General features: G+C 33.0%; 1 protein-coding gene across 2 annotated transcripts in view; it reads right to left on the bottom strand.

Moving 5' to 3' along the window:
* The window catches only part of LOC148602874 (integrin alpha-8-like), a 43,361-nt gene that overhangs the window by 20,187 nt on the left and 7,173 nt on the right, over positions 1-16,001 (bottom strand). Inside the window, exons 1-6 of one of the 2 annotated variants that reach the window (XM_088553065.1) lie at positions 6,654-6,672; positions 6,098-6,240; positions 3,851-3,942; positions 3,290-3,481; positions 2,380-2,440; positions 334-444 (exon numbers count right to left, since the gene is read on the bottom strand). In XM_088553065.1, the coding sequence (XP_088409191.1) occupies positions 334-444; positions 2,380-2,440; positions 3,290-3,481; positions 3,851-3,942; positions 6,098-6,240; positions 6,654-6,655 (601 nt within the window). In that variant the 5' untranslated portion in view covers positions 6,656-6,672. Of the gene's footprint in view, positions 1-333; positions 445-2,379; positions 2,441-3,289; positions 3,482-3,850; positions 3,943-6,097; positions 6,241-6,653; positions 6,673-16,001 lie in introns of those variants that run through there. The other variant, XM_088553064.1, reaches the window with a different exon arrangement.

Genomic DNA, 16,001 nt, shown 5'->3' with positions numbered 1-16,001 from the left:
ATGCAAAATAAGATTTGGCCAAAATTTTACTTGACGATTTCAAAACAAATAAAATGTATATCTCTTTTAACGCACTAACATGCTAGCACAATAGATAGAATGAGTTTAATGGAAAAAAATATTTATTTTAGCTGGACTTGCGCATGGATATTCGTTGATTCCTTAATGGGAAATAGAAGTACTTTAAATCATCATAAAGTTGATGGAAGGGGTTCATTTGAAAGGGTATTAAAGTCAAGGTATTAAATAGGATAACTTATCAACACATCTGTTTACTCCGTATTTGCAAGAGTTGTCACAGGAATAAAAGAAAAGGAAACTGCATGTACTTACCAAATAATGTCTCGATCTCTATGCTGCCATTGAGTTGTCCCTCAATGGATTCTAGAATGTAGCCGGCGAAATGTGCGTCTGTCTTATCTGTTGTATACTGTATGAAGCCACCTTAAACAAATTTACCATGTAAGAGTTACAATTATAGTTTAGTCAATTATTTTAAAAATACAGAGAAGAATTTTATTTTTTTATAGCGTTCATCAGTAATTAATGTAATTTTGTGAAAGATTATATTCTAATCATGATTTTGAAGAAATAAAACCTTTCTCTTACTTTTACCTTAAAAACAATATGCCCTTTTTGACGGAAGTTAATTAGCACACCATTGTCCGTCGGTAATGCAATAGTTATGGACCTCTTCGTGACTCGTGTCGCGGAGCGGCATTATTGTTGCTAGCCAATTACCTGATTACTTGCAATATGACGGATCGGCATCAGGATATGCTCACCATTCCTGAGAACCTGATGTCACTCTCAGTTTTTTGTGCGAGTTCATATTGCCAGTACTTTAGTTTTTCGTGTTACGTCTCTTTCCATTATCTTCAGTTTTATTATGTTTTACCTATTTTATTCGGTTCGCTTCATTGTGTATATAGATAATCTTTGCAAAATATACAGTAGAAGATATTTTCAAAATACTGGAATATTTGATCGACAACATATTTGTCTAGTGTGGTGGACGCGTTTTTCAACAAACGGTCGGCATTCCAATGGGAACAAATTGTGCTCCTGTACTCGTTGACCTATTCCTATCTTTTTATGAGGCTGACTTTATAGCTGATCTGACCCAAAAGTAGGAACATCGTTTATCTAGTTCCTTTAGTAGTCACAGGTACCGCTAAATAGATAATGTATTATCGTTAAACAATCATTGTTTCGGGAATTTGATCAACGCATTTTCCTCACGGAAGTCAGCCTCATATCTTGACCTGCACTTAGAGATCGATGGTTAAGAAAAACTATTGACCAAATTATACGACAAACGCGATGACTTTTCATTCCGTATTGTCAACTTTCTTTTAATCTGTGGCAACATTCCTTCAGCACCTGCATATGGAATTTTCATATTACAACTCATACGTTATGCCAGAGCTTGCCGAAACTACACAGACTTTTTGTATCGAGCTAGACTTCTTACAACTAAGTTACTGAAACAGGGTTATGTTGCTACAAGATTGAAGTCATCATTACAGAAGTTTTATGGTCGTCATCACGAACTCGTGGACCGTTACGGTGTATCCATCTGCACAATGAAAACGGATTTATTTACAATGTGTCAGAGTTTTACTTTCCTCTTTCGTCTACCCATGATTTGACTTTTTATGAGTAACTCAGTGGGTTTTTCTAGAAAAGCAGAGGACGCTTACCCTACCGGTGCACCTTGTCTATGCTCCCAGTTTTTAGTGGAGTCCGAGTTGCTTACTTACTTTTGTTATTTTGTATGTATTATTTTGGTTATTTTATCTTTTTTGTTGTGTGTGTCTGTGTTCCATGGTCTTTGTGTCTGGATTATATTCTTTTGATTTCCCTAGAATTTTGGTCCCCTTCATGACTCATTGGCTCCTTGTATTCACAATTACGTTTTTGGATTTTTACGTATTTGAATTATCCCATCGCTGACGCTTCGATACTTGTCTGCCGATATTCATAAACAATGCTTATAGGGGCTTCATAAACTCAAAGTTTTTTGGATAAAAATATACCAAAACAAACGAAACTATTTTTATTACACGTCATTTTAGTTTATTGGACTCTGATCATCGAGCATGGAAAGCGGGCAAATTATGAGCGATTGAATAGCTGATTATTAAAAACAAACAAATGACGTAAGTGTTAAATATTTCTGCAGATATAGTATTTTAAAATAAATTGCTATTGGCAACAAATGTAGTTTTCCTGCTTTTAGAGACAAGAGACAATCACGTGTATTTTATACAATGAAAGTATTGTTGCTAATTGCCCGAAATCTACTTTTGATCCCATGTACCCTTATTTCCTGTGCAGTACAGGAATATTGAGATTATGGTTATTCAATGTACTGACCTTTGTCCTTATCAAATCCTGGTGCCCCAATTACAATATTATAATTTGGATCTCCATTATACTGTAAAAAGGCAAAATTACTTGGTTAACATCTATTTAAAAATCTTAAATATGGTATCGAACATCAATATGAGGTGCAAAAGATCATACATAATTATTATTCTATTTAAGGACCCGTTTCATATCAGTTAAGTACAGTGGTATGTTGTCATAGCGTACTGAAATCATCTTGGAAGGGGGGGGACAGATAAGTTTATTAATTCCATGTAAATTGTGAAATATTCCATTCACCAAAGCGTTTATCTTGCAATTGACATCACTTTTAAAAATTCAAAAGCGTCCAACATCGTTTTAAAATTATTTCAAAAAGGTAGATATAACACTAGAAATGAGAGACAATACAACAAATTCCAGGTACAGCCAAGATATAGGTTACAGACCACCAATTCAACCAATGAGCATTTGGAACGTATCCAAAAATAGTCCTACGCAGAAATTACCCCTGTTCCTCATAGTGCTGTGAAAAAAGTTCTCATCTTATTTAAAAAATTTAAACAGTTTCTGAAAGGAAAAACATTTCTGTACATTTTATAGGTGCATTTTGCTTCTTGTGATGTGAAGCCTAATCTCCATAATGATTTTTAAATATACCCCTATCTTGTGAAAACACTGGGATTTCCCATGCTATTTATAGACCCTTCACTTCCGGTGACCAGTACTGCACTGCAAGTCTGCTAACCCCACATGCCATTCTGAGAATTGTGAGCTGACATATGTAGAATCATGCTGATATATAGTCCTCTGCAAGTTAAAGTTAAGGTAAAGTCCAGAGAAGCCATTGAATATTGTGAAATTAGCATAGAAGCCTATGGGAAGTGGAATTAGTGGTTTTTAGCCTTAATATATGTACCTTATTATCCGGTAAGCTAAAACCAATTAGAGCAAACTCGCTATCATCTGTGTTCGGCAGATCTCTGTTCTTGAACTGTCCATCAGTGTACGTACCATCAAGTATTTTTTTGACATTAAAACATCGTCCTATTGTATGTACAAAATTGGAACTTCGAACTGGAATTGTGTTCTTCCATTGAGGTGCACAGGTCTTCAAAGTTAGAAATGTATACACGTTATTAACAGTAATGAATGTGTATGTTGTGTTTACTTAAATTTGAAACTTTATATAATGGTTTATCTGATCGAAATTCTATTAAGCGAATTTTGTTGACATGCTTCTAACTTAATTTGCAGATTAAGAAAAATAATAGGGACAATACAAACATAAAAAATGATTGAAAGACTATAACAAGTCGGAGATACATATACAATTTCCTATAAGCAAGGCAATAAAATAATATATACAACAGATTGCGTTAACTTCTTTGTATTCTACTGTAGTTGATTCAAAACAGTACTTAATCTCGCTGAAGCTATTGTCATTGTTTTACTATAAAATTTACACAAACTGACTCACTACTATATCGTTGTCAATAAGGGTCATTGATGCCCCTAGCAGTTCATTATTTTCTTCGTAGTTAACATTATCATCTGGCCATCTACTGTTTTCTGCATGATACAAATAAAAAAATATATATTAACCAAGCATGTGTTTACTTGATTAAAAAAACACTGTAACAATAAAGTTGAAAATGATAGCACTTTCCGTATATCCGTAACATCCTTCATGTCGTTCATTGTAAAGCTAGAACATCGTTGCTACCAGGAGATAATTCGACTGTCTTTGTGGATATAAACCTCTAAAATTCCCAAAAATCTTTCGTAACACAGTGTTAGCCAATGATTTGCACGATATGAGTGACGCTGACAATCAGCTGACTGTTCGTATGCTTGTTTTAATTTTCGTTTTCGTGCTAACATATATACTCAATATGATAGACTCGGTTTGCATTCTTATTTGTAATACATGAATGACAAACTGCACGTTTCTAAACATCCTTGGCTATCGTTTTGGGTCCCTCACGGACGGTGTAAAGCATCAAAGCGTTTACACAGTCCCCGGGCAAAATCAAACCCGTGAATGTGGGACATTGTGTATTCGGGAAAATTAGTTGTCATGTGACCACGTTCATTCGTTAAATTCAATAAAATGAATGCATTATCACGAGATTTAATGTCGATCGGTGACCTAGTGATTCGATTTGTAATATGCACGCTATACACAGCGCTGTATAGCCTACAGTAGCATTTGCTGAATCTGACATTGCATAATACTTATGGGATAAAATCAACATTTTTCAGTGCATGTAATTTCAGACAGATATTGGTGTATGCCAGTCAATTAATGAGAAATTTCCAAGGCCGAAAAAATATAATGTTATGTTTCCGAGCACTATTCTGAAATTTTGTAGGGTCGGTAGGTAGGAATTTTTATTTTCATTTGATATTTTTGAAATGAAATAAGTCATAAAATACAATGAAAAGCAAATATGCAAAGACTAAACATGTAATAGACTTTGTCCACAGCCTAATCCCCTTTGGAATTCGGCGCATGAGTATTTTTTTTTGTTTTGACGGAGGTGGTAATAACAAAAAAATATCTCAGTGCCGAATTCCAAAAATGGATTATCCACGCACAAGAGCATACTCATGGCATGTGTGTTTTCAATTGTCTTCTTTTTTTCTGACAGACAATCGACAGAATTTTTACGTTATTTTTTTCTTCAAAATTTCCAAAAAAAAACCAACTTGTGATTGAGGAGTCTGAACGGGGGTCAGTAGGGTGACCGGAAACATTTTTAAAGGCCTAAATGGATGGTCTATTTATTACTCCAGTAATGCTAGAGATTGTCTGGCAAGCTATTTTTCTGACTTGGCTTGGGATATGAAAGAACAGACTTCCATCCACTTGCATCAACTGTCTATAAATATACAAATAAAGATTCTAAAAAAAAGTTAATGTTGTGTAGTGCTGAATGTACATTAAGTTGGTTTTGAAACCAAATGATACTGGCAGTGCATCTTGATATATTTTATACAGCTGCAAGACAAGTAAATAGTTTTTGTCCAAGGAAACATTTTTTATGTTACAAATGTATGTGACTATATTGAATTGGATAAAATTGTTTGATACAAGATTTAGTGGAAATATTGATTTTGAAGTGTTAACTGTGGGTCAGTAGCGATGGGTTTAGCCTTGAAGTCCTTCATATACCGATATTGTATTTTTGTATTATAGAAAAAAAAACATTTAAATGTCACGGTGTTTCAATTCAATTGGTTCTCTGATACAAGTTGTATGGACGTCAATAAGACGATTTAATGAAAGTAACGTTTGCACACCTGTGACGAATTCAAAATAGTAATTACATGCAGGACAATCACGTGTACAATTATTGTAATGTACAAGTTTTCATATTTTGCCATTCTTTTGAAAAAAGTATGCTGTCACGTAATATATTTATATCATGGTATAAAATAACGATATCCTTTTTATAAAAAAAAAACATGGTCTACATAAATAGTCAGCTGACCATGACACAACTTAAGAACTATTTAGTTTATTTCATAAACTATATAAATATGTAGTTTTTATTTAATTAAGAAAATTTACAATGACGAAATAAAAAAAAAATAAGACGAAACCTCTTTCAATAACTCTTTGAATCACAAAACCATTAAATCCATCACTTCACGACCGCTTTGATACCCAATACATGTATCTAGTTCACTTCCTCATCATGATAAAAAACTAAAAACTTACTGCTTTGACGGAGATTCATTGGTTCACAGTCATCTTGATCATTTCGTGTCAGGTTAATTGGACACTTAAACACATTTCCGGGTGTTTTTATCTCAGGAGATTTACCATCTGTAAAGTTAGCCTTTGGTGCTCCTGCAACAACCCTGTGAACAAAATAATAAAACATATGTTGTATTGTACATGGCTTTAGAGACGGCGATGTATGTAAAAATTTTCTAATGTACCCAAGCATTTAACCATTATAAAATCTAGGGTTAAAAGTCTATGAAACACCAAAATCTTTCATGGATGTTTAAAATACTTAACTACATATGTATTAATTAATTGTACGATTAGAGTATTTTCTTAAGTCTCGACCAAAGAAAATTCCTGTCGAATATTTCAAAATTAAAAAGATTTAAAAGATGTATCATTTTTTTCACAATGGAAATATATTTTACTTTTACAATGCAACAGTACAAGCTTTGACAAATGTACAAAGTCCTTGTTATATTACTACCTGTAACTACAGGGTATGTTACTGCAGAAGACACACACAGTTTCATTCTATACATACATTGATTAATTTATCCTAATTATATCCTATTTTATCTATCAATATATGCAGCTTTACAAAATAACAGAATACATAAAACACCGAGGCTTCATTTCTTTTATTGCGTATGGTAGAACTTCATGGTGATGGATTTGGCTTCGTATCCCAATAGTTGTGGTTCTGAGTACTTTTATATACAGTCAAATGTTGAATTTAGACCTTCAGATGTATTTTATTCCAATGCTGCTGATGAAATGATGAAAAAAGCTCCTCTAAACACGTGTACAGCTTATAGAATTTGCAATTTATATGATTGGTATTGTTGTATTTACTTACAACAACACTCTAATTTTAGAAAAAAGATTATCTACGTTTTATTTATTTACTTCAAATGATAAGATTTATCAGTTATAAACATGATATATGTAAACGAATTCAGTTGAACAGCCGATGCATTACGTATGTAAAATAGAGAAGAGTTTTTTTGTTTTATTTTTAAATAGCAAGTTTAAAAGAACAATAATTGTTGATACAGTTTAAGCAGTCAATACCGAACTTTGAATAAACCGGCAAACTGTCTAAATTAGAATTTTTTGGATACTCTTTCGTCTCATTAAAATGTAATCTAAACCCTAAGACTATTAACATATCAATTTTCAAGGTTGCCAACTTTCGTAGATTCTGTGAAAGGAACAAAATATTAGCGGGTATCAAATTTCGCGGTTTTAAAAAAATTGTTAGTGTTAATCAATTTCACTGTTTCAATTTTCTTTGCGCTTTTCTGTCTCCGTGAAAAATAAGCGAAGATTAGTACAGCGCGAAAATTGCGAACATTAGTACATCGCGGAAATAGCGAAATAGTACACCGCAAAATGATACATGTACAGTAACTTAACACCTGTCTTGATCGAACACATTCTACAGCCCTACAGGGTTTCGATTTAGACAGGTTTCGCTGTATTTTTTCTTGTTCCTATTATCTTTTTTAAAATTCAGAGATAAGAAACCGCTAATATTTGTTGTTGATAACCCACACACACAAAAAAAAAAGAAAAAAAAAAACCTGAATGTATTTCATTTCTATTTAGTTTTTAATCAACGTGTTACATTTCATCTTTACTGGTGCTCCCAATACTATCGTAGAATAAAAGTAGGTTGGACCTTGGTTAGATCTAAATGTTGTATTTACAACTAACAGTGAGCTTATGTTGTCGAAATTCAGTGATGTAAACAAATAGATGCATCTATAGTACCTATTATATAACGCTATACAGGGTAGTCATTTTGAGGTTAGGATATATAATTAAAAAAAATAATAATTATATTGTGTGAAAAAATATCAATATTTACGCACAGAATGTTGAATTTAGTTTATTTGACCTGTTGAGTAAATCCACATATAACTTAATGGACTTCTTATTATAGTTGACATCATAAAAAAATCTTCAATCTTCAAAAAGAAAGAATGTAAATACCTTAACACACATATCAGTGGTTCGGCTAGAATGTTAACTAATATGTACTTCCTTGAAATGTGGATTAAAGGGAAATTTGTCCTCTTTTCCATTTCCTCCTTTTACTTTATCAAAATATTAGACATGTCTATACATCTTCAGTGAGAAAAAAAAACTCAAGTCCATTGAGATACAATGGTTATTGGTTTGGATAGTATTTGTTCTAACAATATTTACTGATGCAGATTGTGTTAAAGTAAAATGGATATTTTGTAGATTGTGTTGTACTAACTATGGTTATTGGTGTAGATTGTGTTGTACTACAATTGGTATTGGTGTAGATTGTGTTGTACTAACTATGGTTATTGGTGTAGATTGTGTTGTACTACAATTGGTATTGGTGTAGATTGTGTTGTACTAACTATGGTTATTGGTGTAGATTGTGTTGTACTAACTATGGTTATTGGTGTATATGTTGTTTGTTCTAATAATGAATATTGATGTAGGTAGTTTTGCACTAACAGTGGTTATTGTTGTTGACCGCAATGTATTAACAATGTTTTTCGGTTTAAATTATATTTGTACTAACAATTGGTACAATGTATAGATGTATATGCTGTGTACACAATAGCTTTAGTGAGCACGTTGTATACGTAATAATAGATCAGTAAAATGAAGGACTCTATTGTAAAGTTGTTGGTCACAATATTTCATGAAGAATATATTTATCAGAAATTGTTATAACTTATGTATGGTAAATGGTTTACCAGGAATTATTGTAGAGATCATATTGAGGTACCCCGCCGCCTAGTTTGTATCTTTTTATTAGCATGAACAACATGTTTATTGAAATTGATATCTCGACCTATACATGCAGATGGCATGTTTTGTTTAAATCGTTTATAATCATTCAACTTCAAAAGGTCAGATTTGCATACCAGGAACTAAGTGAAAAACGAAAAGATAAAGTATTACAATGATTAATATCGTGTCAGGAAGATTATTCGTGAAATGTAGACACACGAAATTATCAACAATCTACAAAGCACTTGTAAAAATAGTTTCACAGTAACATGAGCTAGTTTACAAGTTTACAGATATGGAAATATCACAGATAATAAATACAAAAGAGGTTCTTATTTTTTTTTCTACAAAAATGACAAAAATATGTTCAAGAATATTAACTGACTAAAACGGTCACAAGTCATATCTTGTTCAATGGGTCCAATTCATGTTTCAAAAAATAGCTATTTACGCAGAGCAGATACAAAAACTAACAATGCTCAACTAATCGTTCTGGAAATGTCACAGCAAGTCGAAACATAAAGATTTTATCTCTTAACTAACCGCAAAGGCATGTTGCCTGGGATGCTCTATTTTATCAGTAAAAATTAGAAGATGGCATGGATAAAAAAGGATTATCCTTTAAAAAAGAATTTGCTCAATCAAAATACGATTTTGTTTTTACATTTAGTGAACTGTGTGATTACTGTGCTATGTTTCGAACTTCAATTATTTAATGGAGTCCACAAGTAAGCTATTTCCAATTATTCAATGTAAAGAAGATTATTCATAAGTCAACATATAAAAGCTATTGAACATCTTCCGGACACCAATGTCCCAAATGGAGCCTCGAATTTCACGGTTGCTTTCACTTTTGTCCAATGAAATGCGATATGGATAAAAAGTCATTGTGTAGTAGAGAGGGAAAAGACAAGGGTGAATTCATAATAGATGAATCAAAGAGTAGATTGTAGATGTACTGTTGGAGGAGTACATCAGCAGCATAGCGAAATAAATCAACAGAAGGAGAACTTGTCATATAAACCTTTAAAAACTACCACCACTTCCCCAGGTTTAAGGGGGCTGAGAGCTCAAAAATGTTTTAACACGCGCCACATTCATTCTTTGTGTGCCTGTCCCAAGCCAGAAACACCTAATCCAGTCGTTGTCGTGCCTTTATGTTTTGCGTTTTCTCTATATAGATAATGTCGATTTTCGTGCTTTATGAATAGTTTCACTTCATTTGTTCTGGGGCTTTTTACCGCTTGCTTTATGGTATAGGCTTCTTCCCATCACTGAAGACTGTAGGGTGACCTACTTGGGCTTTGGTGGATGACTGTCTCGTTGGTTATCATACCACCTACATGTATCTCCTATTTTTACACATTATTACACTACTGAGAGGAGTTTTAGCTGCCAGCTTAAGGAGGTAGACGTACGGTAAAAGACATTATTCATGAAATCAGTGATATGTTTGTATCATACTCAATTTCACCAAAGCCTCTCAAGTTTTCGTTTGAAGCAAATAAAATGAATCCAAGTCAATTAGATGCTTATATAAGATTGATGTAAAATGCTGAATGCAAACGTTCCAATTATTTTTAATTGTTGTGTCCCTTACTCAACGTTTACCTCCTTAAAAGGAAATCAAATATGTTTGTTTCCCCCAACGCCTCCAGTTTTGCAAAGAATCACCAATAAAAATATCAAATAATAGTTGCATATAAATAAATTCAAAGAATGTTTTAAGGAATGACTGTTATATTTTTTCGTGCTTAACAGGTTATTTTCAACGTGTACCATTGGCATTTAGGTTATTTCAAATATAACGAATGAAAATATCAGTCATTCCTTACAATTAATTTTAGTATCAAAATTAAACGAGTAAATCAGCAAAATAATTTGATGACGTCACAGTCACATGACAATATTTGGTTTATGAGATGATGGACAATTTTTTTTGATTCAGCTAATTAGGTAAGCAATTCTTGCACTTTTAAAATGAAAGAATAAAATAAAAGATGTTCACTAATGGTTTACATGGAATAGTAGTAAACATCTGGTAACTTTATAGGACTTACTATGTAAATCAAATACTAAAAATCCCATGTGTGTTTGACTTCGATTTCATGCTTTCAAGTATCGACACAACTGGGATTTTTGGGAAATGTTCTTTTCTCAAGACCATATGATTAGGTATGGGAGGTAAAAAACATAAAATTGAAATTGCAGCTGAATGTTGACAACTACCGTTGTTTTAAGTACATGTAGTAGTCTTTGTAATAATCATGCAAATTCTGTAATATGTGATACACCCTATTCCCCCCACCCCCCCCCAAAAAAAAAGATACACATTTTTATTTTTGTCATTTTTGTAACGAAGATGTTTTATGGCTCCATATTATAAAATGTATAATCGTTCATTCCAATCTGTCTGTTCTAAGGAGACAATTCGCGTCGAAAATCCACCAGTTTTTATGGTCTTTCAGTGTCATTTACAGAGTATTTTCCCTTAGTTTGAATTCTACAATACATTCTGTATATTTTTTGCTTCTCCTTAGAACATGGGTTATATGAAAAGGCTTTCTTTAAGCCCTATGCTACTTTCTGTTTACTATACCATTTTAGATAAAATATCAAAAATATAAAAGTGAATGAAAATCGATAGAGATACATGTAATTGTAAGTAAAAGCAGTAAAGTGAAGCACGTATATGTACAAGCACAACAAATGATGTAAATGCTAAAGCTAATCATTAACTAAACTATTTCCGGTTAAACTCGACCTCGGATGACTCGAACTTCGGATAATTTGAAATTTTTTACCTGGTCCCTTCGTCTTTAACTTAACGAGGTTCGACTGTAATCGTAAGTAAAAAAACAAGGAATTTCATTTGATATGCTTTGTTTGTCACATTTACGCATTCGATCGTAAAAAAGTAATTTCTGAAAAGTTCTGATGTTATAGAAATTGTTAATTGTAATGATACACGTGTGATTACCATTTTTAAAAGGCTTTGACCTACTTTCCCTGTATTTTGTTCATTGAAACGTACTAACAAATAAATGATAAAGCTAATCATTTCATCGTTGGAATTTGGTTGATTGTAAAACATCTGGAAAATAGGTGTTACAACATGAACTTTTCAAAATACATGTAGGAAGTTTCCTGTGATAAAATATGACTCATCGATTATCGAAAGTAAGAAATGGCATTTTAAAAATAACAAAAATTCAGAACATAAAAATATTTCCGGGTTAAAATTGAACCTAAGTCCTTCACGTTGACTAACGCAGTGTTTTTTTTCTAAAATCACACTACGCCAAAATTCATACACTGTGATGGTTGCGGATATGATTCTATTAGAACTCCGGGCTCAAAGTGTTCTATCTAGACCAAAATATCAAAAATGTATTTTCGACGATTTTCATTCCAATATTTTTCATTCATTCAAATGTTCACAAATACACATTTTTGGGACCAATATTCTAAAGACTCCAACAAAAATTCGGGACATGTGGACACTTTTTGAAGTTGGCCCTTCTTATGGTCAGAATCGAGGAAAATGGCCCCATGTCCTTTTAGAGGAAATATTACTCGGATTTCGTCGTATACATTCGAGTGTTGATGGTCAGTGAAGTGTTAAAAAATCGTTCTTGTTAGTATAATGGTCAGTATACTTTGGTTGGTAAGGAGATCGGGGTTCGCGTCCACGACATGGATTCTTGAATACAGTGTTGATCAATTCGAAAATGAATTAGTGTTTCATTTGTAATTAGTCCACAGGCCCCAGGGACCAGAATTTTTTTAACCACAAAAAAAATGTAATTAAATTATTTTGTTTCCATATTTGAGAGAAACTGAAACTGGGTATAGTATAAACAGCATTAATAACTCAAATACGGAAACAAAATGATTTAATTATATTTTTTGTGATTAAAAAAAAATCCTGGTCCCAAGGGCATGTGATTTAGTCAGGGTACTGTCGGTTTATCGGTTACAATATCATTTGAAAATGTGTATATTTTTAACGAAGCATTTACCATATATTTTAATGTGTTTCAGTAATCTAAGTATTTGTATAATGAGAAGAATATTGGATGCTTCATTTGTGTTCTCTGTACGCTTACCATACCGGTGCACCTGGTCCATGCTCCAAGTTTTAGTGGAGTCCGAGTTGCTCATTTGCTTTTTGTTACTTTGTATGTATTATTTTAGTTACTTTATGTTCTTTGTTGTGTTTGTCTGTTTTCCATGTCTGGTTTTGTCTCTCGATTACCTACTTTTAGTTTCCGTTATAGAATCTATGTTTCCTTGATTACTCCTGCAAGACTAACATGACAATTGACACATGCATTGCCATAATTCATCATTTAAAAAAATTTTTGGAATTATTTTGATATATATGTTTGTAACGGTAACAATCGTCTACTTCAACGCTATAGGCTGAGGCAAGTCAACAAAATAAGAGTTAGTAACATAATTACATGTAATTGATAGTATTTTATTATAACTTGGAGATACATATGTAAAAATATGAATCTGATTTATCAGTTGTATACTAAGTGTATTATTATCATTCTTCTTCTTCTTCTTCTTCTTCTTCTTCTTCTTCTTCTTATTATTATTATTATTAAATACACGCATTAAATTCAATCATTGGAGTGGAATATTTTAATTGTTTGTTTGTTTGTTTGTTGGGGTTTAACGTCCGAGCAGCAATATTTCAGCTATATTCACACGATGGACATGAAGTGGATGACAAATTGAACATGAAATAATGATGAAAAATGGGATGGGACACAAGGATAATGGGGTCGACACATTTTGATTGCCACTGGAAATAGGGAGAAGAGGGTAGAGTCGGACAATTTAGCCTCCTGTGGCGGAGCCCTATGGTTCCTACTCCGGGAGAATACCACAGTAGGGTTTTTTAACGTGCGAGGAACGTGGCATCTTTCCCAACACGGTGCACCACTATGGTTTGCGGTCAGGTTTTCCGTATTATAGCCTGACAACCCCAGCATGTAACACGCTAGGGGTATGCCATTCCACCACCTGGGGCACACAACCAAGTTGTTCTGTTAGTAAAGCGCCCTAGCCCCCGGCTAGAGTTCTGAGCACTATTTAGTCGCCTTTTAGACAAGCTTAGCCTGCTGCATGTCTATTCTTTTGACATCCGGACCTGCACGGGTCGGAATATTTTGAAAAACCGAGGTAGAAAACGAAAGGAAAATGTGTATGAGGTGGGCACATAAAGAAAAAAAATCGCAGTAATTTTATTGCATCATCCAAGTACTTACACCTACATGAAACCTCTAGGAATTACCTGTAATTTTGTTATTACATGTACCTATATCAGTCGACAACACATTTATGTATGTTAATCGTTATGAAACCTGATATCTGTAAATAATAAGGTTTTAAAATAGAATATTAACCTACGACTAGACAAGGAAAATAGACCCGAACAACAAAGAACTTTTATTTTGCATGAAGTCAAGTCCTTTCACAAGGTTTCTTGTCTTGCTTTATTCGGTCTATTTACATCCCTAACCTGAAGCTCTTGCCAGATAAGTATTGATTTTCTTCAAAAGCAATTCCACGGGGCAATTCAAATATGTCATGGCTTCCAATTTCACGCAAGTCTTTTGTACATATTTGAATTTAAATTGATTTAAAAAGTGTATAAATATCAAAAACGTTCCACTTCCCTATACAATTACATGCATGTAGTATTGCTTTGTTAAATGTCTTTTCGTATGTAAGAACAATCAAAGTTAGAGATATCATTTAAACCAGAATGAATTATTTTAAGGAAATAAAGTCTGTAGGCGAAATTGTATCCTTTCTTTTTATTAACTAAAAAGAAAACTATAAGGTGTTTATTTGCTAGATTACGAAAGCTTACGCGGGATGGGATGGAGATATGCTACAATATCAAGAATAAAATATCTCACTACCCAGGACAAAGTGCAATATAAGTTTGATATACTTCATAACCAATAGAGACATAGGTTAAAGACCGATGTTTTTGAGCCTTTACAAAAACCGTGACAGAAACAAATGGTTTCAAAAATCATATAACAAACCATATTCTTTTCATACGTTATTACCTCACCTGGTAGCATATGTCAGACATTGAAGGAATCTTCATATAATAAAGAAACCAAATCTTCACCCATCTTTTGCATATGTGAAATATTTATATTTATGTAGATGTCTTTATAAAACATCAGACTGGAGGTGATTTATGCATGTCAAAACCATCTCGATCGAATTAACGTTTGCTTCTTATTTAGAAACAGTTACAATTCGGTTGTTGCACTTTCAAGATAAAAATTTCGTAGATTGTGTGTGAAATTGGCATTGTGCAAGAGTTATCGTTCTTGGTTTTAGCGCACGTGCTCAAATACAGAAAGGCTTAAATTATCATCGCGTAAAAAATATAGTAAGTAGATAAAAACAAGTACTATCTTTAAAGAAAGATAGCCGACGCAGTAAAATTTGTTTTTTTACTTATAATTTCATCAGGAAATAACGCATGGCACGCAATTTAAATTTCCTTTTTCGAACCCCACTAAGGTATCAGTATTTGACCAATCATGAAACAGAATTTTGATCAGGTGACTTGCGTTTCCATGGAAGAGCGTCTTTAAGGTCAAAGGGTAAAAAGCGAAACTATACCGACTGCATTGGAAAAAGCAGAAAAACAAACCAGAAAACTTTTAATTAGACTCAGGCTTTTAGTGTGAAACGGTGGCTATTTGCACTTTTCATAATTAAGCATATTTCGTTCAAAAATTGGTAACATCATTTCAGTTGGTCAAAAATTAAAAAAAAACAATTCTGTAATAGACAGTTATGCTTATCAGAGTTTTGTGCTGTCAAATGCCGTCTATAAAACTAAAGTACTTGAACTGCCTAACATATAGTATTATATAACAAAAATCTAGTGTCACTTCCTTCTAATATTAAAGTAACTGAGTCCTTAACTTAATTTTGTAAATATAAAAACACCAATTATGTATAAGTAGCCTTGACATGATTCTGATAATTTTTGCTGCACCAATGTATCCTATATTCAAGTGTCCATTTTTCAAAAAGGAAAAAAATGTATGTTTAGGGTCTA

Source organism: Perna viridis, chromosome 11, assembly GCF_037379345.1.
Source record: "Perna viridis isolate PV_CMFRI_1.1 ecotype Kerala chromosome 11, ASM3737934v1, whole genome shotgun sequence".
Classification (NCBI taxonomy): Eukaryota; Metazoa; Mollusca; class Bivalvia; order Mytilida; family Mytilidae; genus Perna; species Perna viridis.
The sequence above is the reverse complement of the archived record's forward strand: the minus strand, read 5'-3'. Positions and strand labels throughout refer to the sequence as shown.